The 25772-nt window shown below is 41.3% G+C and overlaps 1 protein-coding gene across 5 annotated transcripts; it reads left to right on the forward strand.

The window, feature by feature from the left end:
- Nucleotides 1–1930: 1930 nt before the first annotated feature.
- Nucleotides 1931–25387, forward strand: macf1b (microtubule actin crosslinking factor 1b). Of its 5 annotated transcripts, none has more exons than XM_065957562.1 (40): nucleotides 1931–2752; nucleotides 5772–6508; nucleotides 6690–6746; nucleotides 6880–7050; nucleotides 7777–7943; nucleotides 8043–8202; nucleotides 8311–8395; nucleotides 8796–9040; nucleotides 9880–9999; nucleotides 10141–10248; nucleotides 10339–10557; nucleotides 10904–11107; nucleotides 11218–11449; nucleotides 11540–11766; nucleotides 11856–11978; nucleotides 12054–12155; nucleotides 13254–13355; nucleotides 13456–13620; nucleotides 13805–13960; nucleotides 14370–14567; nucleotides 15136–15264; nucleotides 15372–15542; nucleotides 15623–15778; nucleotides 15882–16088; nucleotides 16195–16314; nucleotides 16402–16571; nucleotides 16654–16813; nucleotides 17153–17347; nucleotides 17681–17806; nucleotides 19276–19419; nucleotides 19597–19785; nucleotides 20430–20547; nucleotides 20659–20825; nucleotides 20941–21103; nucleotides 21297–21451; nucleotides 21565–21639; nucleotides 21860–21977; nucleotides 22865–23019; nucleotides 23316–23436; nucleotides 23555–25387. In XM_065957562.1, exons 2-40 carry the CDS (start codon nucleotides 5852–5854, stop codon nucleotides 23575–23577), a joined length of 6360 nt encoding a protein of 2119 aa, XP_065813634.1. In that variant the 5' UTR covers nucleotides 1931–2752; nucleotides 5772–5851; the 3' UTR covers nucleotides 23578–25387. The 5 variants fall into 5 exon arrangements, with proteins under 5 accessions (XP_065813634.1, XP_065813637.1, XP_065813632.1 ...); XM_065957565.1 differs by having other exon boundaries at nucleotides 22865–23010; XM_065957560.1 differs by having other exon boundaries at nucleotides 1933–2752; nucleotides 23552–25387.
- Nucleotides 25388–25772: the final 385 nt, after the last annotated feature.

Raw genomic sequence — 25772 nt, forward strand, 5'->3', positions numbered from 1 at the left:
GGACAATCACTTGAGGGACTGTTTTACAAGACTTGGTTACTTTTTGTATCTAAGATCAAAAAGCTACAAAGTGATGCTCCAACAAAACTTGTTAAACCCTTGTGAACTCATATCCCACAGATTGTAAGGGGGTGTCCCAGGCACAAAGATATGTTTATAAAAAACATAACTTTCACAGCTTCTCATATATCCACCTTTAACACGCCAAGGAAAAAGTCAAATTCCCTTTTACCACCCTATGTGATTTTTAACAATGATAGCTACTGTATTGTTGTTCCACCATGTGGTCTAGAGCAGGTGTTTTTGCGTGCAAGTTTTTGTCCCCCAAGGGGGTCGCTAGAGGGCGCTAGGTAGTTCACAAAAACTTGGAGGTAAGAGAAGGAGAAAATGAGGCAAAAATAAATCAACAAATAACATTTGTGACAAGCATTTTACATAAATCATTTTAAATATGCTTTTTACAACCTTTTGAAATAATTGGTATGAAAAGTTGATGTTTTTTGATTCCAGTACTCATGACATTCCCTTCAGCTGTTCTTCATGTCTGAATCTACATGTAAGGATTTAGCTTACATCATCACTGTGTCTAAGAACAGCCTCACATGGCCTCTAGAAGGTCTTCTGACATGGCTCTAGAAATTAAATGCACCCTTTTAGCAAATTTAACACTAACATTAGAACATTAGAACCTTTTGCAGGACTCTAGCCTCTGTTAATGTAGTAACATCATGATCCCAGGGCCCACATATATATATCAGGTCTCTGCACACATCTCATGCACAGTTAACTCAGTTTGCATTGACAGGTTCAAAGACATCCCACTCACATGTAACACAGAAGGCATTCTACATGAGCGAGTGCTATTGATTTTATGATATTTTATGAGGGGATATATGTACATATACACAATGGAATGTAAGCAGTGAAACACATTCCTCCCACTCACAGTAGATATTAGCATCCCTGGAAGCAATGGCAAAGAGATGAAACGCAGGCAAAAATGCATCTTATTTATAAAAAGTAAAGCAACAAATACATCAATAGTAAGGCTCCTTTTCCAAAACAACAAATCCTAAAAACTCACAATGCTATGTGACCTTGCAGATTTTGGAAGGACGCCGGTATGTGCAAGCATGTGTGTGTTTATACGCCAGACAATGTGAGAGAGAGTGTGTGGGTGTGTGCTGTACATGCATGCACGCATTCGGCAGATCAGTCGATTGCTTGATCATTTGGCTGGCTGGACAAAGACAAGAAAGAACAGAATAAAGAGGGTAGGATTCAGGGATTCATAAACACTGTGAGAGTCACCTGCTAGCATGCTTCAGTTGGTTGCACCTGTATACAACTTGTGTTCATCAATTTGCTCATATGTTAAATCAAATCATATACACCTGAAAAATACAAATGTTAAGTTGAAACCCCAGAAAATGTGTAATTTTAGTGTAATGGAGATTGCATGCATGCTTGGTGGTCTGCATTTCTAAGGCAAATATTGTGACATACTGAAATAGTGAATGATAGAATTTCCCCATAGGGGTCCTTCCATGCCAAACGCAGAGAAAAGACTCTGTTTTATCTTCACATTTCTCTCTACTTCTGTGTGTGTGTGTGTGTGTGTGTGTGTGTGTGTGTGTGTGTGTGTGTGTGTGTGTGTGTGTGTTTTCTTCCTGCCTCTTTGTTTATGGGACGGAGTTTGCAATGGCTGGAAGTGAGTTGAAAAGTAATCTGAGATGTTTTACAGTAATTAGTCGTCTTTGTTGCTGCTGTGGAGACTACTGCACTTGCTCTGAATGGGGAAGGGGGGGGCAGCAAGGGGGTTGGGGTGAATGTGTGAGTGGGTGGGTAAGAAGGGTGGGTGTGGGTACCTTCTTTTGTAGCCTGCACTTCTCCTCCTCGCCATCGAGAGAGGGAAAGGGCTAAGGCAGCTGTCACTTAACATGTGAATGTTCCAAGGGGCGGCCCGGGGGTCTTTAGAAAACTCTCCTTTTTTTTATCCCCCCACCCATCCCATTTTTCAAGCAGAAGCAGCATGGAGTTTTCTGAGCCACAGTCAGACCCAGAGGAGGGGCTTTGTTGGATAAGAAGAGGGAGAGATTGAGAGAAAAAGCCTGGGGAAGGTAAAAGGGGGCACTTTGCCGCCTTGCTTGCCGGGGACAGGAGCAACCTGAGCTGCAGAACTGATGAGAATGCCACCGCCTTGTCTTTATATGGAGCAGGCTGACAATCTGACCTCCATGTGAAAACTGCTCTTGGCTGGGAACTGTGGGAGTTCAACTGAGCCGTTGGAATACATTGTCTCCATCTGGGCGCACTATCCCATCGGCGGCGTTAACAAGGAGGGAATTCCTCTATCACAGCTCCCACAACAAAGAAGAAAGGGAGAGGAGCAGAGCTGGTGGGAGGAGAAGTGAAGTGAGCAGAGGGGAGGGGTGCACCGTGAAGGGAGAGGAGGACATTGTTTGCCTGTGACTGTGGGCAACGGAAAAGCATGAGTTATCAGGGCATGTGTGAGAGTGTTTGGAAAGTGTGTTTGCATGTGGACATGTGTGATTGAGTGTGTGTTGGAGAAAGTATGCTTGAATATGTGTTTGTGAGGAGCCTTCAGTTTGGGATGTTGGAGCTGGGAGGCCATTCAAAGGATGCTCTAACAAAGCTGGATTTCCCCCCCTTGCTCCCCTTTTTTTGAATGGTGATTGAGGACTGGCTGGATTCCTTTACTCGTGCTGTTTGGCTCAACTGTGCTTCAGGGGTAAGTGTGGTTTCTCGTGAGTTTCAAACCGCCAAAACTGCCTTTTAGCCAGGATTGGCTCAGGGAGAGTTTGGTTTGGGACTTTTGCTGGTCAGTGATTTGAGGGAGCCATGTGACATTAAATTATTTTTTTCTTAAATTCATTGGAAGTGAAAAATGCAAGTGCAGCTGGCAATGAAACACTTAAAGACATCATGAGTTTGAATGGATAAGTTTACATGTAAGTATATATTTATATATTCTATAGTTTGTTCTTTGTAAACAAATTCTTAGTGGTTTTTTTTAAAAGATTAAAACCACACGAGCATATCTTAAACAAAAGCACATTATTTGAATAGCTTTGCTACAACCATGCTGACACCTGGTTGTATGAAATTGCCTTTTCTTTCACTTTTAGAAGGCTGTCTTTGGGATGAATGTGTGACCTTGTACAATATCCAGCCTAAAATGTTATGAGTCTCATGGGTGAGTGAGTGCACAGCTGCCATCTCTGATTAGGGACCACTATCATGATTGTTACTTCAGGACCTCCCTTAACAGAGGCAGACAAACAGCAGTGACACAACATCATGGGGCTCTACTGTTGTGATTAATAATTATTGTTCCTCTACTAATTACAATCCTATTTCATACAAATACAGACATTTTTGAAAATTTTGATAATGTAATTTTGAATTGAAATAAATGGTTCAATTGTGCAATACATACGATTAAGATTTGATCTTGAGTATATACTGTATGGATATTTTAAAATGTAAGGGGATAGCATACAAGTCTCCAAATTAAGATTCATATAAGAATCAGATTGGAAATTAAGTATTTGCTTCCTTCCAAGCAGGATTTTATTTTATATTTCGACATACCACAAAAGAAGCCCCCATACCTTGGTTGTAATCAAATTCATCAGGAAATGGACTGCAGTCGTGTATCATAAATCACTGCTGAGTGCAGGGAAAGGGCTTGGCTGAATTAAGGGCCATTTGGAAATAGGTTAAGTGATGGGATGGTTAGGTCATTGGCAGTATGAGGTAAACGGTGGAGTGGTTCTCTGGTTCCCTGGTTCCCCCTCTTGAACCATTACACTAGAAAGAGAGAGGTGCACATCAAACACAGGCTTGAGGCATTTTGAGGGGGCTTTCCTTGTGCGCTTTGATAGTAGAAGAATGTAGGTCATGGGATTTATAATACTCTTTCATGTGATTAATGCTTAATTTAAAAAAAAGTAGGGTGTATATTAGTGTCTGAGCGCCCCCATGTCTAGTAGATATAATAATCGTACATTTGCATGTTCATGTCTGATTATATTCCCCTCGCAGTGCACCATGTGCTCCATAATCAGCCTACTCAGCATATTCTTGCTTACTGTACATTGCACTGAAATCACTGTAGAGGCAAACGTGTAATCCAGCTAACAACCACACATATGAAGAAGTAACCAGACACGGCACACCCTCTTGTTGAATTGTTAAACCATGTGAACACGGCCACAGGCACTCTCTCTGCTCTCCTCAGGAGACTGCTGGCCAGTGATCTGAGCTAACTGGGTAATCATTGATCTGGAGTCTGAGGCTTTGTCTGGGCACCACTCTCTGATCAGACTGTGAGCTCCCCTGTGGATCTCTCTTGACTGCATCATCTGCTCAGCAGAGACCTGCATGATGTTGGTAATTACTAGCCTAATGCACATGAAGGCATCATATCAAACTAGGTCATTTTCTAGTCTCATTTAGTTAAGAGCCTCGGTGTATGTTAATTATGATTAGTTTCATACTTGGGAGACACACTAATGAGATTTGATTTATTTCAAAAATGACATGCATGTTGAAAGCAGCACAGTTTGAGTTCTCCTTGGTTACAGACTGTCTTTGTGTCTAACCTCTGGCAGGATTAAAAGAGCTGCTTATTCAGCATAATTCTCTCTGCCAACAGCCTGACTGCAGCATGTGATTGAACCCAAAGATCCACCTCTTCTGAATTTTTGAGCAAGCTCCAAAGAGAATTCTCTCAGTATTTTGTAGAGCCAACATCCCAATGGCCTCTGTGTCCACCCATAGTGCCCCTCAACAGATCTTTAGTCACCAAGCATGACCTGAGGTGACCTGTATAATTATGAATGGAGTGGTCCAACCTCGCCTCAGAGAGAGGACAGGGACCCTCCCTGTGATCTCCTGATGGGCTCACCTCAGCTCCTCAAGACCAAGATAATTACATTCACCTTTAACCCTTATGTCAAAGCAATGAAGGCACTGTGCTGAGAGGGGAGCAGGCAGGCTGACACAGTTTGAAATTGTCACTGCCAATCAGAGTCTCTTCAGTAATGTACTGCTCCAACAAGGTGTTGATGAGAGGCCTGCAAGCTCCAATTCGATCTCATAATGGAAAACCACTATTTTAGTCTGCACACTAAGGTGCCTTTGTTGATTGGTGTATGTTTTCATTACCCTCCCCCCAACTTCCGCCATGCCACCCTGTGTTCAAACCTCCTCCTTTTATTGTCACCCAAAAAGAAATGAGGCGTTTTTATGGCTGTCATATTTGATCAGATTCTTAGCGGGTTTCCCAGGACTGGTCCAGGCTAAGTTAGAGAAAATGCTGGCCTTTTGCCACCGCTACTCTGTGCCAGGCTCAACAGTGGGATCCTCGACAAGCCTGTCACATTGATTTCTAAGCCCAGAATATTTAAGTGGGTGATGTGAGATAGATGGGAAGCATGTGTGTATGTGGTCAAAAGAAAAACAAAGGGACAGCGACTGTCCGGGCCAAGTATCTCTGCTGTAGTTCGCTGTAATCTATCAGTGGCAGGAAAAGGGCAATGTTGGCACATGGATTTGGCAAGTAAAAAATGTGAGAAACTGGTAACATTTTGTATCATAGGAGTTATCTGAAGATAGAAGCAGTTGCAATTAATACTGCACAGTTACTGAAAAGCAGAAAAATGAGCAATGATATGTTTGGTTAATGTACATAATGAGCACCTTTTCACTGCATGATGACCCAGAGCCCCCTTGTCTTATTTTAGGTAGCTGAAGGATCTTCTGCATGCATGGCCAAGGGGCCTTACCTCACCTGTTACCTCACTAGCCTCTGGGCTGAAGGATTATGGGTAACCTCATCAGCCGGCCCAGCTGCCTGGGCCAGAAGTCCAAACACGTGAGGTCAGACGAGGCCTTCCTAAAGGAGTGTTACCAACGAAGAAGAGAGTGGCAGCCCCAGGAACAGCATGTAGAGGCCAAACCCGAAGTGGCTGTTGAAGAAAATACAAAGGAGGATGCAATCAAGGAAACGGAGTCAGAGTGCGACAAGGAGTTAGAGGAAATTGATCTTAAAAGGGAGGAGGGGACTCAAACTCCCATTTCCGACAAACCCCTCAGGAGTTCTCCAGCCTCTACGATCAGGAGCAGCAGTACTTTGGAAAACGCCTGGCACAGCAGCCCTTCTCCAATAAAAACATCCCGAAATGGGACCCTCACAAGGAGAACAGTGGCCCCGGAGTTTGCCAGATCCCCCCTGGCTCATCTCGACAAGAGTGCAGCGGAGAGGAGGGCCAGCTTCCAGAGAAGAGACTCCAGAGAAGGAAGCCCTTGGTCCTGGAAGACGTTGGCATCACGAGAGGTTACAGAAGTGACGGAAGTGACAGAGACGATCGTGACAGAGATTGTGGAAGTTACCGAATATCCATCTGGAGATAAAGGAGGGGACCCCGTTGTTACAAGAACTGTTAGAGTCCTAAATGGTGCCGCTAAGGAACTGGCAGAGGTTAACCAAAATCACCAATTTTCAAACACGTCTAATCTCATGTGTTCAATCCATTCTTTCCTCTCAACATCTGACCCTAACATTCTTACCTTTCCTCATGTTTCCTACCCATGGCATTGACAGTAAATCTTTTTAAAAGAATGTTTCAATAAATTGAAACTAGTCTGTCTTCATTTTGCAGCTCCAAAGTGATGGGCACTCAAGCTCAGACCAAGAATCCAGTCTGGATAGATGGCAGGTATGCTTTAACCCTGAACCCATCGTTTCCCCCCTTGTGCTTGTAAAGTTAACCTGATCATGTTTCACCTGGAACAATGTCTTTCCATTCATCAATACCTCTCAGCTAATACTTTTCAATGGTCCATCTCAAGGGAACGAGATCTGCCTTGGCACTGAGGGATGCGTCCACAGATTCTGACACATTTCTCCAAAACCTGGAAGCTTTGCTCACATGGGTCAGTGAGATTGAAGAGCTCACAGCAAATCAGAAACCACCATCTTCAGAGGTCAAAGTGGTGAAAGCACAGCTCCAAGAACAAAAGGTCTGTTATCACCGACATCACATCACCTCACTTCATTTCTAGTCTGCAAAGAAAAATTCTTTTGAGCACTATTCTTGGGGGATACACCTGATTGGTTCAGCTTTTGAAAAGTGTGCTGCGGGTCATGGAAAATGCTCAACTGCTTTCTTTTTAACTCAGTTATTTTTTTTTGTGGATGGGTGGCGTTCACAACCACTGTCAGTAAGTCATTGTGAACATTTCCTTAGGGTCTGAAAAAAAAGGGAACTACCTCACTCAGCTGTAATCACAGCCATTGTGAGTTCTTCTGAATCAGGTGAAACCTGGCTGACTCGCGACAATGTAAGCTTGTCACATGAGACAGGGCTTATCCACAATATCGGAAGTGCAGAAAAAACAAGAATAGGGCTTTGATAAATGTTAGCTCTTAGCACCATGAAATGCCATTTGAAATTGAACCTCTTGTGAAAGGTAATTTATTTCTGTAGTATAGATAAAAAATGTTTCTTTTTCTATTTTAAACATTTCTGATGGCCTTTTTGAACCTTAGGCTCCTGCTCTACCAAATGACCTTAACTGGCATCTCATTGTACATGTTTTGGATTTTAAACAAAAGGTTCTCTACAAGGGGCTTGAAACAATGAACACGTCTGCCTTTTCTCAAAGTTTAAAGGTTAAATATGATTTATGACTCCACCATCTGTAATGATCCTTTTGAACTTCATGAACAAATCTGTTCTTTTACAGCTCTTGCAGCGTCTCCTAACAGACCGAAGGCGTAGCATGGACTGTATGATGTTGGAGGGCCCTCGACTGGTGGAGGCCCACCCAGGAGAGGAAGGGGAGCAGACCAAGGTCAAGCTCTCTGCTCTCCAACAGAAATGGGAGGCTTTACAGCTGGAGGCAGAACAAAGGTCAGATACATTTAGTGCCAATGCCACACTCTCATTTGGCAAAGGTTAATCCATGTTACAATCTTACTTAACAATTTGTGGCTGTCTTGTAATTGGTAGGAGAGCGTGTCTGGAACTCATTCTGCCCAGGGCCCAGCTCTTCCAGGAGGGAGTAGACAGTTTACAGCAATGGCTCATATCGGTGGAGCAAACTCTAGCTGAACTACGGAATGCAGAGAGAGTGATGCTGCATCTCTCAGAAGCAACAGATAGGGCCAAGGTTGGAAAAGTATCATTTATAGGTCAACTGCATGCACATTAGAGCAAATGCTTTTTGGCCTGAGAATTAAATTGTGACTTTTTTTTTTTTTTTTTAACCTTTGTCAAGGCTGTCGTTGAAGAGATTCAAGTAAAAACTGTGGAGCTAGGAAAAATACAAAGGTCAGCCCATGATCTCATGGGAGCAATTTCAGGTAAGGTTTACTTCACTTTATGACCTTACGTCAATTTAAGGTTATTGAGGGATACAAAAACAAGGCTTTAACCTATGTTGTATAAATGTTTCGCTCCAATACTGCCGATAGTAGAAGCAGACCTTTGCACTCTAACATGTTCTGCTCTATCTGATCTATTAATGTTATCAAATGAAGATGTGTTCTATATTCATGCAAGCTGTATGAAATGTTCGAAAACAGTTAAAAACAATTTAAATAAAAAGTCTCCCAACAAATATGTTGATCAATAGAATTGATTTAATACTAAATGTCAATATCCTATAACTCTGTCTGACATTTTAATACTGTCAATATCTGCAAACTGGTTACCCTATTACTTCTGATATTCCCAATGTTTGCGTTTTGTCCTGTGCTTCAGAGGAGGAATCCCAGCAGGTACAGGAGAAGATGGATTCCCTGCGTATCCGTTGCTCTGTGCTAAGTATAAGCAGTCTGGATGTGCTGCAAAGACTTGAGCAGGCCCTGGAGGCCTCCAGTCGCTGTACCTCCAGCCAGGAGGACCTCCACCTGTGGCTGGGCCGCATTGAGAGGGAGCTCCTCGGGGCAGGTGGAGCACAGACACATGCTGGAGATTCAGTACTATGTGCAGCTGAGAGACAGAGGGTAAATCTGCAAAACACAATACAATAAGTCTGTCATACACAAGTTGAAAATGCATTATTATGCTAAACACCATGTTTATAGAACCAAAAATAATTTCCTGCCTAATTTAACTGACTCTGACAAAAGGTGCTATCATTTCATAAATATGCATCTAAATCTAAATGTATTTAGCCAACACTGTGACACTTGATACATTTGTGGAGGCTAAATGCAAAATAGTCAAAAGAGGGTGTAGATATCAGCAACAAAAGTATAAAATAACTAATAAATATTTGCTACCTCTTACTAAAAGCATCAATTATGTCTAATGCAAGCTTTGATTATCCTATGTAGTCTAGCGTTGCATTGAATGGCAGAAAAAGCAATGGTAAAACAAAGATTTTAGAAGCATAGGTTAACTTTCATGTTAAGTAGCTTGCAAGCTTTAGCTCCAGCTAGCCTGAAAAATGTAGGCCTACATTACCAAAACAATGATGATCCAGTCACTTGAAAACGAAGTCCACGACAGGTATCACTTGTTAGTGCTGAAGTCTAATTGCTTCTCAAAAGCTTTCATTTACGGTTGTAGGTCTTCCTTTGCTGATAACCTCCAACTTTTTCTTTAAAAGTTCATCCTGAACACGGCATTGATAATTGATTCTATTGTCTTTTTTGAATAAAAGGTGTCCGGACATTAAACTATAAAATGTCTTCTTTTCATGCACAAATAACATTTTACATCCTCGCTGTTCCTCAGAATGGTAGCATGTGCTTCCAAGTGATGTAATTGTGTGATTGTGACATGGTCATGTTTCATTGATGTGCTGTTATGATACTAACATTTAGCACATTCTCATCAGCTGGAGCAGGCAGTGGTAAAGGAGATGGCCTGGTTCAGAGACACAGCACTGAGTCTTGAGAAGCTGAAATCCATCAACCTGCATCCAGAGCTCATAGCAGAACAACTCTATGAACAGAAGGTCAGCAAATATAATTCACTAACTAATGAACCAACTACACATTTACCATCTTTGTATGAAAAAAAGTTGTAAAAAAACAAAAAAGCAATTTCAAGTCTGTACTGTAATTAAATTAAACAAGATGTTTTGTCTCTTGAATAGATTTTGGCTGTGGAGATTCTTCAACACAGGTTCAACATTGAGAAGATGGTGAAGATCAGTGAAATCTTGCTGACATACAGTGATGAAGGAGAAACAGGCGATTTGCGGGTAACTCTCTATAGTTCATTTTAAGCAATTAATATAATGATATTAAAGTTTAAAACAGTGCTAAAAGTTGTTCTTTCTTTTTTTCTGCAGACACCAATGGAGGCCTTACAGGAACAATGCAACACAACCTCAGCCACCAATTCCCATGTGGTCCTGCAGCTTGAGCACGCTCAGTCGCTTCTTCTCCAGTTCTCAGAGGGCTTTGCTGAGGTTTCGCCTTGGCTTCAAGAAACTCAATCCCTAATTGGCCAGCTCTCCCTGAGCACAATTAGCTACGAAGCCTTTCGGGAACAACAGGACCTCTTACAGGTAGAAGGAACCTGCTTCTCCACATTACACTTTTCTCTTTGTTATCACTCGTTTTTTTTTTTTGTCCATTTCAACAAAGAGGTCCTTTTATACCTCACAGTAAGCCACTATTCCTCTGGGTAAATAAGGTGTTTTGTCTAAGTGCAGTTCCCTAATGTTATCCACAACCTGACAGGGATACTTTTTCAGTCGTATTATAATGGTGTGTCGGCATTGTTAGGTGTGCCATTAAAGGAACAGCAACCTATATTCTTTCGAGTAATTGAAATGAACTCAGGTTCTCTCTAAAAGACAGTGTGTTCTCGAAATATTTAACAAGCTTTCGTTGTTTCTCTCCTCTGCTCAGGGTCTGAGGGAGTCTATAGCAGAACATAGACCCTTGATTGCACGCTTATGCTCTCTAGCAAAACGCTTATCAGAACTAAACCCCACTCAGGGGGAGGATTTCTGTCGAAAGGCTTCAGAGGCCGAGGAACAACATGGAGCCATCAGAGACCGGGTCAGAGAGACGGCTAATCTGCTGGAGGAGTCCTTGCCTCGATTCACACAGGTAAAAAACACTTGGACAAATCAAAAAATTGTTCTAAATAGCCCTCACATTTTACACACGACAAATATGCCAAAGCACACACCCTCATATCTTTTTTCTTGAATCCACAGCTGAATGAGAGGATGACACTTATCAGAGAGAGTCTTGACCGCCTGCGCAGTCGCATACAGACTCCCAGCTCTCTTCAAGGCCTCACCCCAAGGATCCAGGAGCAGCTGCAGGACAACAAACACACCCTGGCTGAGCTTTCCAAGCTGGAGACAGGCCTCGGCAGCATCAAGACACAGGCAGATGAGCTGCTGGCTAACACACAGGCAGCCGGTGACGGATCGGTTGGCACAGGTACTCTTATTTGTTTGCATACAAAGAGAAATGCAAACAACTGGAGAAAGACCATTCTGAGCCAAATTCCTGTTTTATTTGTGATTTTAGCCATCCAGGAGCGAGTATCCAGCCTGTCCCAGCTGTGGGATGAGACACACACTCAGGCCCAGGAGAGGGAAAGCTGGCTGCTCAAACTTTTGGATCTGGCCTTGAAGTTCTGGAGTGATGTCAGTGATGTCACAGCTGCTCTCAATGATGGTCAGCAGGCCGTTCTGGATCTCAATGCTAGTCGGACAGACTCCGAAACAATCCGCCAGAGCCTTGAGACCATGCAGGTTTGTTTGGAGACATACAGTACATAACAATTTCACATTGTTATACAAAAAAAGCCTATAAAACACTTTTCACCCTTTCATGCTTTTAGACTCTCAGGGAGGACATTGACAGTTTACAGGGAGATCTGGACACCCTTGGCATTCTGGGAATGGACCTGATGTCAGCCTGTGGGGATACAGATAAACCAGATGTCACAAAGAGCCTAGATGAAGTAAGAAATACATAGAATTGAAATCCTCTTCAACTCATGACATTGCATTGTCTAACTCATTTTGTTGTTTAACAGCTCTATTGCACATGGAACAACTTGAGCAAACTGTGGAACGAATGTCACAACAAGCTGGAGGAGTCCTTGCAGATGGCACTTCACTATCAGGACACTATGCAGGTTTGTGCCTTCATACACGATGCAGCAGCCGTCTGACGGCCAACAGGATGTGTACTTGATAAGGCACATTATCTGAACAGGCAGATGGTTCAATAATAAGATTTGAATGTGTGTGTGTGTGTGTGTGTGTGTGTGTGTGTGTGTGTGTGTGTGTGTGTGTGTGTGTGTGTGTGTGGTTGGTTGTTTGTTTGTGAGAATACCAGAACAGAACCTTGGGATTTGGCTGAATCTTAAGGTCAGACAGCAACTGGTTCAGAGCCTGTTGCTGCCCAAACTGTGTGTCTCTGTTAAGTTTCAATCTTTTAAACTTCAAAAACATTTGGATAATGCGTGCATGCTCATTTACTCAATAGTATTTCTAGGTCATTATCATAGCTATTTCAAATTAGCTGCCACTGCCTGATTTATGCAGCGCTGTGGCATCCTGCCAAAGACTTTAACAAGCTTCTTTTTTTTCTGTTTGAGTAGCAGTGTTTAAGACTTACTCCCTGCAGCTTTTTTGTGTGACTGACAGACAGTGTGGTCCCCTTCCAAAGGCAAATACCTTTAATGGAGCAAACCGTGTGACATTATTAAAGGATCAAACCGTGTGACATTATTAAAGGAGCAAACTGTGTGACATTATTAAAGGAACAAACTATGTCAAATGAATCCAGCTCCATACACCAACAGCAATAGTCGTTGGACCATTCAGTTCAAACATTTTGTTTACTGTGACACTCACAGGGCAGCAGCTGTGGATCAGTGGTAGAGTCGGCCGTCTCTCAGGTCGGGGGTTCAATCCCCAGCTTCTGCAGCCAAATGTCCGATGTGCCCTCGGTCAAGACACTTAACCCCAAGTAGCTTCGGCAGCGTATGAATGTGTATTGTATTAGTTAATACTACTTTACATAGCAGCCTGCCATCACTGTGTGAATGTGAAGGTGTGACCTGCAGCCCTCCTTTCTTGTCAGAAGACTACAAAAGTGCGACACAAGCTCAAGCATATCTACCAATTACTATAACATGGTGATAATTCATGGCTCTCTGGAACAAGGGCTCAGTATAATGCATTCTTATTGTGCTTTTATACAAACATTGTTATTGTTTTTTTAATAGGGTCTTTTTGAGTGGTTGAAGTCGGCTGAGCTGAGGTCAACTGAAGAGTTTATGGTTGGCCCTGACCTGGAGTCAGTCAAAGAACAGCTCTGTGATCTCAAGGTAAATTCACTCAACAATACAGATGACCAATGACAAAAACAGTCATTACAATAGCTGGTATATATTATTCAAACTCTTATCATGTTTTGCCTCCCTTCAGGAATTTAAGCGTGAACTCTACCAGAAGAAAATCGAGATAGAGAGTCAGAACCATCGCTTTGTGTGCCGACTGTCTCCAGGCTCAGAGCGCCCAGGTTCAGTCTCACCGCTGTGTGACTTCAGACACCGCTGGGACAGCTTGGAGTCAGAGACCGTCAACAGACAGGTAAATATGTTTTTGGCAGATATCATTATGTAATGCCAACATAACACATCGTATGCATAATGTCAGTGTTATTTCTTTAAATATGATGTGAACTTATGAGGGCCCTGTAGAAACTGCATGGAAGCTACATGTCAAACAGGCCAACTGTAAAACTGATGTTTCTCCTTTCCTGTGCTGCCATCAGCATCAGCTGGAGTGTGCTCTGCTGGGTCTGGGTCAGTTCCAAAACACACTGGATGAGCTGCACACATGGCTCTCCAGGACTGCAGAACAACTGCAGGGCAGCCAGCCAATCAGCATCGACCTGCAGGCCTGTGAAATAGAGCTGGCAAAACACAAGGTAGGTGGCTGCCCTAAACATCTTGACATAATGTTCAGGCTTCAATTTAGAAATATGTACTCATCACAAAACTGCTCTGTTACATAGTGTCATAGCACTCAAACTTCTCACGTCCCTCAAAGACCTGTTGGCGTATCTGCCAGATAACACTTGGCCTTGAATAACTTCTTCCTCCTGATAGCTTTCAACATTGTGTCTACAGTGCTTGTGCATTTTGTAATATTTATGTTAATATATTCTTCACAAGTTATACATGCTTCTCGATTCTTCTCCAACAAAAAAAATGGATCCGTATAGCCTGCCAGGCACAATAAATACAATTTAAAGCTCCTAACATCTCCAAACTGTACTTTTGTAAAAATGTGTCTTGTTTGCATATCTGACCTCAATTGCTTCCTACTTCTCCAAGGTACTGCGTAATGATGTCATGTCCCACGTTCGCACGATGGAGACCCTGAACCAGGCAGGCAGGGGGCTGCTGGAGGTCGGGTCTGGGGACAGCCCGCATGGTCTGCAGTCTCGCCTGGAGCAGCTGAATGAGAGCTGGGAGTTTGTCCGCTGCGAGACTGAACGCAGGCAGCTGGAGTTAGAGAACAGACTGAGTCAGGTGAAGAGAGAAAATCAGATTCATCGGAAACAAGTGCAATGAATTTACAGACATAAGAAAAGCTGTCCTTATAAAATGAATTATTGACAATATTTGCTTTATATTTATAGTGTATTTTGAAACTATATCGCTATATCTTGAATTTATTACTGTAAATATTATTTATCTTATTTTTACCTCATTTTATTTGATCTATTTTTACCTTATCTTATTTTACCTTATTTTGGTTGTATTGCACCGTGGGACAGAGACAAACGCAATTTCGATTCCACTGTATGTCTGGCATGTTTTGAAATTGACAATAAAGTTGACTTTTGACTTTGACTTTGATCTTGGAGCCCTCTTGTGGTGATTGTAACAGTAAACATAAAAGCATGAAGAGATAAGTCCAAATTGCAACCAGTGGGATTAACTATCATAAAGAAAATCAATTTAAATATATATAATGTGAAGCTTTAAGTCAACGTTTTTATAGAGCATATAAAATAACTGAGGTTCTTGTAGCTGATATATGCATCACAAACAAATATTTTTGCATTAATCTGTTGTTTAATTTTTTTTTCTGCAGGTACAAGATGTTACAATGGAGATTCAGGATCTTCTGCAGTGGCTGGAGAACACAGACCTGAGACTGTCCTCCTCTAAAATCATATGGAGTATGCCGGACTCTGCCGCTGAAAGGCTCAGTGCACACTTGGTAAAACTCACCAGAATTCTAACTATCAAAACAAAAAACCTGCTACTTAGTATTTCCTCAAAGAAAATGAAAAAACTGACTGGCTTCCTTCTTCTCGCCTATGAAAGGAGTTGTGCAATGAGATGGAGTCAAAGCTTCACGCCTACACGGATGTGAAGAATGCCATCCACAGGATGCTGGAGAGCAGAGATGTTGTGCGGGGATCGAGCACTGAACACAGCTTATCCATTCTCGAACAGAAATGGGCCTCTGTTTACAGCAAAGTCCAGGAGCGAAAGGTGGTTTAACTCTTTCTCGTGTTGTGTTGTGTTGTGTTGTGTTATCATTGCAATTTTTTAAATGTCATTTGTTCCCATAGGCGAAGCTTACAGAAGGGCTGAGTCTGTCCAAGGAGTTTCACAGTAGTGTGCAGGAACTTCTCACTAAGATGACCAAGTGTGAAGAGTCTATTGGGTTTCTTCCTGCTCCCAGCTTTGTCCTGGACACAGTTTGTACTCAGCTGCAGGACCAAAGAGTAGGTCTTTTTACACCTACTGTTTAACCCCATCAGATCCAGAGTTACTTAAACATTTCTATGTCTTTGTTTTTGCTGATATGAACCATTTCTTTTTACACAGACACTGGTGAATGAGGTGAAGGGCTATGGTGAGAAGAAGAGCACAGTGGAGAACACAGCATGTAGACTAACCGAGCTGAGCAGGAAGGAAGACTGTGATGTCATCCATAACCTGATCATGACTGTCCAGGATCGCTACAAGAAGCTACAGCAGCGGGCTGCGGAAAGAGGCAGGATGCTGGAGGAGGTCAAAAAGAACGTCAAACAAGTAAGCCATCATATCAACTCTCCATGTTTCTAAAACTTCACATTTTTTTACTGTGTTACTCAGAGCACCTTTAGTGTGACTTATACCTTTATTTCTTGTATCTTAGTTTAATGAATCATGGCGCCTGCTAGTGGACTGGATGACGGAGGTAGAGCAGACGTTAGACACACATAAAGAGATCGCTGTGTCCCACGAGGAGATCAAACAACAACTGACTGAGCAAAAGGTGCAGCACAGCCAAAGGCGTCATAATGAACTTGTGTACAATTTATTTATGAAGGTCGTCACTGATCACTCTTTTTAACAAAATTAGGAGTTCCAGAAACTACTGAGGTCAAAGAGGCCGATGTACGACGCTGCATCTAAGAATGGGCGCAGTCTTCACGAGCGAGCTCAAACCGGCCATGACAGACAGCATCTGGAAAACCTGCTGGCTGAACTCAAAGACACATGGGACACGATCAGTGGGAAATCTATGGAGAGGTGTGCACCGTGTTACAGCTGATGAGGATAAACGTGACTGTATACAAGCATATTTGAACGTGTTTTTGTTTGCTTCTCTCAGACAACACAAGCTGGAGGAGGCCCTGCTGTTCTCAGGTCGATTCACTGACGCTCTGCAGGCTCTGAATGACTGGCTGTACAGAGCAGAGCCCCAACTAGCTGATGATGTTCCTGTAGGCGGAGACAAGGATATGGTGCACAACCTGATAGACAAACATAAGGTACAACACCTATCATGCCTTTAGTTTTGTAGACTCAATATTTCAGAATTTTTAAACAACAATGCAATCATTTAAAAAATGAAAAATAGGATCCACAGGATATTTTATCATGGTTTCTGTTTTTTTGTAAGCCTTTTGTAAATTTTAAATTTACAGTAATATTTTTATGCGAATGCCTTGCAATCGTTGCTTCTACAGGATAACTGATAAAAGATTCAGTAACTCATACAGTAATGGATGTCGTAATGGGATATTCAGTGATGAATTCATCTTTTAAGCTGTTTATAATTTCTTTAAATGTAGTTGATTTAATTTATTATTATTATTTTTTTAACCCAGGCCTTCCAAAAGGAGCTGGGGAAGAGAGCTGGATGCATAAGAACCCTGAAACGCTCCGTCAGAGATCTGACCAGGAGCAGCACAGCTGATGCTCACTGGCTGCAGGAGCAGATGGATGAGCTGGAAGGCCGCTGGGAAGCTGTGTGCAAGCTGTCAGTCAGCAAGCAGGACAGGCTGGAGGCTGCACTTCAGCAGGTATTACAATAAAGTAGAAGATGAAATGAGCTTTTATATTATTTCATTGTTGTTGTCCTTATGGAAGCTGCAATAAATAATGCTGACGGTGGCTTTACATTTCACCATTTCCTCTGAAAAATTACAAATCAGGACAAACCACAAGTCTCCTTATAGGAAAATATCCTTGTTAGTAAAATTCAAATGAACATTAGCAAAAATAAATGTAAGCTGTATCCTATATCAGAATATAGCCAATGGCATCTTATTGGCTGTTTTTATAACAATTAACAAAAAAAAGGTAATTAACCACTTCCCTACACTTATCTAAAAACATGTCTTTGTTCTCGTCAGGCTGAGAAGTTCAACGGCCTCGTCCACTCTTTCATGGAACATCTCACTGAGGCAGAGAGGATACTTAAGTATGGGGTCATACCAGAGGAGGAGGAAGGCTTGCTCGCCTTCCACAAACAGCACAAGGTCAGTATAAGATGATATCTTATCACACTCTATGGGGGAAATGCATACACCCTATCTTTTTTTTTGCTACTGGGGAGGTCAAGGGGTCACGGTCTGAAACAGAACAACAGGTTAATGTTGATAAGGTTCAGTGTCTGGCTTAGTGGCAGTTACAAAAGGGCGAGTGTTGCACAAACTCATGCTTGAACCCATTCAACCTGTTTGAAGGACTAATAGTGGGGTCATATAACAGAAACCTTTTTGTTAATGAATTGACTGAATGCATGCTAAAAAATGTAATAACAAGAAGTAGCATAATATTGGGAAACTTGGATATTATTCACAAGATCTTGTAGATGTGTCTTCTTTATTTTTCATATTAGCTTAAGTTGTTTGTTAATTAATTCGATAGCTTCAGGGATATCTATGCCTTCTCCAAGAAATATTGCAAGCTGTGATCTGAATTATGTGTAATATTAGGGTTCAATGTGTGGTGGTTGGATCACTGGACTTAAGAAAAACAGTTGGATGTAGACAGATAATTTTCTGAGCAGAAAGCATGTCTCTAGACTAACCAATCAGAGGATAGGATGACCAAGCTTAAGACAAAGGTAATGAAAACCACTGAGGGAGATTCTAAATATTTTTGTAGCATAGAAAAAAAACTTTACATGCAAACGTACAAATAAAAGTCTAATCTATTTAAACAGATGTTTAATAGTTTGTAAACTGAAATCTTTAGTAGGCCTATACATTATAAACTTATTTTCACCTTGAACACAAATACAGATTTTTAATGTTTGAATCACATTCACCAGAGTTTTGTATTTTTTTAATTATTTCGATTGAACCACTTTGATGTGGGATCATTCCCTGAGGCAGATCCTTGACAATTTGACACTATGTTTAGCACAAAGCAATGAACTGGTACAACAAGGGGTTGTAGCTGACCATGTTCACACGGTGGTTATTTTAAATGGCAGCTAAAAAGACAATGAATCATGATAATACAATCCAAGAGGAACATTCAGCTATATTTCACAGGAAACGACACATTTGATTAGCTGTTAGCTACTGTCACACAGCAGATACATTTAGCTTCATACATAAAAAAATCAGTAAGCTAAGAATTGGCTTATAATACCTTTTTGTAGTGTTTCACGATGCAATAGGATAAAGCTAACATAATGCTTCATCTGAGTTAAATTTCTAGCTAACGTAATGTTAGCTAGTTGAATATTAAGTTTGGCTACTGTTGAAGGGTAGCAAACTGGTTAACAGATCTGGACTATGTCCCTTCTCCCTACCCAACAAAGTAGTAACATTAAAACATTAAAACAGCATTTGATCTTCTCATCTTAAGCTACATCAAAGGAAAAATTTCTGAAATTAGTGAAATTTTACATTATTGCTAAGCTAATGGTTCATCCAGCGTGAGAATGTTTTACTGATTTAAATGTTGATTAAACCCTTTTTCTGATCCTATTAAGGAATCCATGAGTGCCCTGCAGGCTCAGGCTGTGGACTTACAGAACATTCAGTGTCTGGGTGAAGAGATCCTGGCCTCCTGTCACCCAGACTCTATAATCACCTTAAAATCCTGGATCAGTGTCACCAAGACTCGCTATGAGGAGGTGAGTGTTCACGGATATAGGCACTGGATTATATAATTCATAATTTTGGGTACCCTGAATTGCCATCAGTTAGGGATCTCAAATGCTTACGCAATTGGTGAAACTGTTGAGTCAGCATTTTAGGAAATCTGAATGAAGCCCATGCAGTTCACTCACCTTGTTTATTTCCTGTGTCAGGTTCAGACCTGGGCTCAGCAGCAGGGCCAGAAGATCCAGGCCATCTTGGCAGCACTGGAGGCAGAGAGAGAGGAGGTCCAGAGGCTGCTGGACTGGATCTCATCAGCAGAGGAATCCCTCACCCTCAGAGAACAGGAGCCACTACCCGAGACCACGGAGCAGAACCAAGAATTGATAGAACAGCATACAGTACAATTTTTTAAAACCTATTTTTTCCCCCTTCTATACCATATTTCATCTTCTCTGTCAAATGCAGACCACTCTTCAATTCTGCTACAAACTGAGGAGTGGTAATATGTGCAGATACTTTTTTGTTAGCTGGACAAATAAGTCAACTCATATTATTCTCAGTGGTTCTCAACTGGTCAAGCCTCAGGACCCACCAACCACTCCTTCATGAAAAATCATGACCAAATTTCTTTTTTTTTTTTGATCAATCAGATTTATTTACAGAAAAATTGTGCAGTTTGGATTTCAGACGGTGCAAATCGTGACAGAACAAAAATAACAGAACGATTCCAACTTGTGAAAAAAAACGTTGAATAGACTTTTTGACAGCATTTTTCTCACACACATTCGACCCACTGAAAACAGCTCCGCGACCCACTTTTGGGCCCAACCCACCAGTTGAGAGCAATTGCCATAATCAACACATTATTTTCCTTCATTTGACTTATTGGAACTTCTCTTTATACAGATATATTTTCTAAATCTTCCTTGAATCATTCTTAGTATAATTCCCCTATATTACAATATTACCAGACTATCGAGCATATACAGAGAATTAAATCACATCATTGCTGGTCCGTGTCATCAATGATCATTTGTCGCAGCAGGTTTTCATGGAGGAATTGAATAAGAAGTTTCCAGAGGTTGAACATGCCACAAAGTCCTGCAAACACAAAAGCATCCCTAAGCATCAAATCTCACCCAGCAAACGTCCACTCACAAGTAAGCCACACTTCTGTTATAAACGCCAAAAGTCATTGTTTTAATCCCTGCATATGATGTGGCTCACAGTTTGGTAAGCAGAATGTGTAATGTTGCTATTTCTCTATCTAGAGAGGAGGAGCACTCTGAAGCTCCCGCCTGTAGTGCCTGTTCCCCTGGAGCACCTTGACCCCCAGACCCCAGAGCTCAGTCAGCTGGTCCGCCAGTGGCAGAAAGTCTGGCTCCTGGCTGTGGCGAGACAAACACGTCTGGAGCAACACCAGCAAATGCTCAAAGAGGTTATTGTCCTTGCAGAATTAACCCATTTTAAAAACAACAGATATGTTAAAGAAAGTTCCACTGTTCAATGTTACAAACAGTAAATATGTTGTGCTGTTTTGCATTTCTCGACAGATGGAGGAATTTGCAAACTTTGACTTCAATATTTGGCGAAAGCGCTACATGCAGTGGATCAGTCATTTGAAGTCGCGGATCCTGGACGTGTTCCGCAGCATTGATCGGGACCAGGACGGACGCATCAGCCAGAAAGAGCTTGTTGATTATGTCCTTGCCTCCAGTAAGAACAACGAGTCATATCCTGGTCCAGTGTTTCCATGCATGTATCACACACTCTGAATGACTTTAGAACCCAAAAGACACAATCAAAAATCATACATTTAAATGCTCAAATGAGTCTAAATGAGATGTATCAATTATTCTGTAACAAGACCTTTTCTATAGTCATAGTAAAACCTCCATATGTTCTGTAGAATTCCCAACCAACTCCCTGGAAATGAACGCGGTTGCTAACATCTTCGACATTAACAGTGATGGCTTCATCGACTACTATGAGTTTGTGAGTGCGCTACACCCCAGCAGAGATCCATACAGGAAAACACTGGATGCAGATCAAATCAATGAAGAGGTATGAACAGTTTTTATGATGGGACAGAACTTATAAATGTCATATGATGAATTATAGTGCTTAATGTATTGTGAAATTTACTCAGACGTCTTGTTATTTTGTCTTTCCTGTAGGTGAGCCGACAGGTGTCACAGTGTAACTGCCCCAAGAGGTTTCAAGTGGAGCAAATAAGTGCCAATAGATACAGGGTGAGCCATTTTAATAGACTTGAATGTGTTTTTCTCACTGATGGGGTTTACACATTATTATTTTTTTAGAGATATTATGTATAATCCCTGTGTGTGTAAAAGACAATGCCTAAGGAAACATTTGTGAAATCTTGGAAGTGAATTGTAAAGATGCAACAGTAAGGATATCTAAAAAAAAAAACCTGTGGATTAAATGATGTATTCTGTGTGTTTGCTGCAGTTCGGAGATTCCCAGCAGTTGCGCATGGTTCGCATCCTGCGCAGCACGTTGATGGTCAGAGTGGGAGGAGGCTGGACTGCTCTAGATGAGTTCCTGGTAAAGAATGACCCCTGCAGAGGTCAGTCACGCATACCCCAAAATACATCCTACAAACTACATGTAAAACAGCACACTTAGTGTTCAGACAAGTATAGTAGGGCTTGCAGTTACCAAAAGTGACGCATGCTGTTTAGCCACATACTTTAAAGGAGCAATATATAAGATGTCTACTGATTTAAATAATTCAATCACCTTACTATATGATCAGACATTAAGGAAAGATGCTATGTTGAAGTGCTGGCATCTCTGACAACAATGCAGCAAGTTTTGATTTTAGTTCTGAACGGTCAGTACTTGTTTTGACCAGAGAAGCTAAAGGCTAACCGCTACATGGCCGTTTTGGACACCCCTTGGTTTGCCAGGCAAACGGAGAACCAACAGGTCTTGGAGCGATAGAAGAGGGCAAGCAAACTGGTTCAGATAATGGATTCTACCTTACCTACCTTGGCAGACCGCAGAAAGGTTTGCAGACTGCACAGCTGGCTAAACACTGAAGCTTCCGTGTCTGCGACATGGCAACCTGAATGCGCATTGACTCTAGGGAGGAGGGGGCAGGAGAGACAGCGCTCTCCAATGTTTTGAATTTGGACTGCAGTATCAGTTTTAAATGCAACATGTCAGAGTTACATATTGCTCCATTAAACATACTAATCCAAATAGTTTGTACTTTCTCCTAAGTTCATCATTCTATGTACAAAAAACATTTCAATTTATATCATGGTTCTGTATTTTCGTTTGTGCCATGTCAGTATAATAAAAAAAAATATATGTATAACATTGGTGTATTTTTAAGGTTAGGTATTCATTGCCTTGATTCTAAAATGAGTAAGCATTCTTGCATCTATAAGAGCTAGTCAAAGCATTTATTATCTACACACAGCACCCTGTTAAATGTCCCTTCAACAGTAAAGGGCAGGACCAACCTGAAGATCAAGGAGAAGTACTTGTCCCCTGCTGGAAGCTCTTCAAAAGGTCTGACTGTCAGCAGGTCAAACTCCAGCCTCAGCCTCTACAGCAGTGCCTCCGCCCCCACCAGCCCCATGACCCGCAAGGCAAGACAAGTACGACTGTGTGCTGCTCAAACAGGCTACAGCGACATTCTCTTCTGTTTTTGTGTTTTTTAATTTATTGACTGACAGTTGGTGCTACATGTAGAGTTTTGATATTAATGTGTTCTGTCAACAATAGATTGTCATTAACTCACCAAATCATCACTGAGAAGAGTTGCAGCCTTTACTTGCATATTGCCGCACCTGCACCCCCACCACCCCCCCCCCCCCCCCTTTCCTGACATAACTAAATGTAGAATTTCACATATTTAACAACTGATTAATCTGATGGTTCATGTTTGCTCCAGGCATTACTTCGCAGAAGTTTCTCAGGTGACCGCTGCATCCGCCCCCGGAGCTCCATCGCTGCTTTGGGCTCCGATCTACAGTTTGTCACAACAGGGGAGGACAATTCTCCCTCACCATCAGGTTAACAATCATGCTTTTATCATGCATCCTGCTGTCTCATTGAAAATGTACAAATGTAAAGAACTTAGCTGGTCAGATAACCCTGTCCCTTTTTTCATTTCATCTCATCCCCCAGAAGAAGCTGAGAGGTTACCCACATGATGACCTTTGCCCCCTGAGCACCACGTGTATGCTGCAGTGCTGAACCCAAACACCGCCTTGGGGCCCCCGAAACACAATGATAAGAGGAAGCAACGTGATACAGGGGGCCAAATGGCAACACTTCAGTCACATCTGAAGAGAACAATGACAGAAAAGTATCACAAAGTTCACCAGAGGTTAAAGGGTCCCTGTGTACAGATGAATCCCCCCTCTGAGTGGAGAAAGACGAGGTCTATCCAGATGCAAATCAAGATTTTCTTTTTATTCCTTGTTGCATTTCATACAGAAATATCGGATTGCCTAGAGAGTAGGGATTACAAGTTCTGCATGGATGCTTATTGCATGAGGGCCAGAGTCTTGCTCTATCAAATATTGATTTTCCTGCTTTTTATTTTTATTCGGTTGTAAAGAAAAAGTCAGAAGGTACGAGAACCCTGAGAACAAAAGCTCATGGGCAGTGATGTGGGGAAACTGATTGAACAGTGACTTACAGGTAGAAGGCATTTGTACATTGTGCTGTCTGATATCTTCCAAAAAACAAACAAACATATACCAAAACCACAAGGATGTGAAGGTTACAGCTTGATGTCCTTCAACATTGTGATAATTACTGTTTTCATTTCAGTTCATGAAGTTGACATTGTTGGCAGTGCCACAGTTTTGTTTTTTGCCTCCATATTTTCACTTTATTGTGTATTTGTATGCTTCTTTTCTGTACGTTTGTTATAAACACTGGAGATTGTGTAATGGGCGATGCACTGAAGTTCAACAAAGTCATTGTTGATTTGTAGAGATTATTTTCTCAGGATTTGTTTTTTTCTTTTTTGTGCTTCTGGATGTACGTATGTTTATGGAACATTACTGTGAAAATGTAGTTTTTTCGTTTACGTCATAACACTGTACTTCCTGGGAAAGTTTTGTTTAAAAATGCACTTTTATGTGTCCAACTACTGTAGATGAATCATTTTGCTAAGATCGCAGTTGTCATGAATAAGAAAAAGAACAAAAGAATGCACTGGAGATGACTGAAGTTTTGTCGTTTTTCAGTTAAATCGACCTTATAGTTTCATTGTTTCTCCCTACCAGCCACTTTAACCAAAAGCAGTATATTTTGAATTTCCTGTATTTCAGTCTTGAGTTTTTTTGTCTTTGACCTCCAATCCATTCGGAAATTCTCACAATACATTTTGTATAAACATTTAAATGTGTTTTTTAAGAGGTTTTCTCATGATCTTGAAGATACCCATTATGCATCCCTTCAGCAAAAAAAAAAAAAAAAAAAGCATTTTCCTTAGAGAGAAGAAGCTGCAGCTCCACTTTCAGTCTGCTGTACAGGCTTCAGTGATGCTGTGGTATTACTGTAAACTTCTCATTTATAAGCTTCATGTAAAGTTACTGTTTTTGTATGTAAACGTTTGTACTAGATCCTCCTGACAGTGGAGACAGTAGCTTCTATGTTACAGGTTGCATAATGGTCTATGCAGTTGTCGAAAAAAGATTTTGTAAAAGTCAAATACGTTTTTAAATGATGATTTACCTTTTCCCCGTCTCTCTGTGTTGCTCTAACAGAAGGTTGATTTTTTTTTTTTTTTTTTAAATTTTTGCTGAAATGTAAAAATATAAAGGCCAGATTTCTCCTCTATTGCTATGCACCCTGATCTTTCTGTACTGTAAATGTTTCTATACCCAGCACTCTTTCTAATGTCTAACTAGGGAAATCTGTAGAGGAATGTCACTAATAATTTTACGTCCACTTGTACGAAAAAAGAAATCATTTTGTAATAAATTAAAAAAATATTTGGCATATTGATGAATGGTGGTTTATGCACTACACTGCAGATTTGCACATGACAATGAAAACATAAAACACGCTCAGTTCATTGTTGTTTTTTTTGGTGCAATTATTTTGGACATAGAGGAAACAAAGTTGTTAACTTAAAATTAACTTATCAGCTTTACTGCAGGCAGCCACTTTCACATTTTTATGTTGTGTAGTTATGAGCAATATACTGTACATTTTTATATATATTAATGTTGTAAAGGTAGGGCACTTGTGGTCTAGTGGTTGGTGCGCACATCACATGTACAGATGCTACCGTCCTCAAAGCAGGTTTGAATCTGACCTGTGGCTCCTTGGCCGCATTTCATTCCCCACTCTCTCTCTCTCCCTGATTTCAGACTCAATCCACTGTCCT

The sequence above is a fragment of the Labrus bergylta genome, chromosome 8 (genome assembly GCF_963930695.1).
Source record: "Labrus bergylta chromosome 8, fLabBer1.1, whole genome shotgun sequence".
Lineage (NCBI taxonomy): Eukaryota > Metazoa > Chordata > Actinopteri > Labriformes > Labridae > Labrus > Labrus bergylta.

What these genes read in the sequence shown, in the direction of transcription:
- macf1b (XM_065957560.1), top strand. Translation starts at nt 5,852, where the DNA reads ATGGGTAACCTCATCAGCCGGCCCAGCTGCCTGGGCCAGAAGTCCAAA. An exon ending in AATTGATAGAACAGCATACA is followed by an intron (nt 19,786 to 20,429) that starts GTACAATTTTTT and finishes CATTTGTCGCAG; the next exon opens with CAGGTTTTCATGGAGGAATT. An exon ending in TAAGTGCCAATAGATACAGG is followed by an intron (nt 21,640 to 21,859) that starts GTGAGCCATTTT and finishes TGTTTGCTGCAG; the next exon opens with TTCGGAGATTCCCAGCAGTT.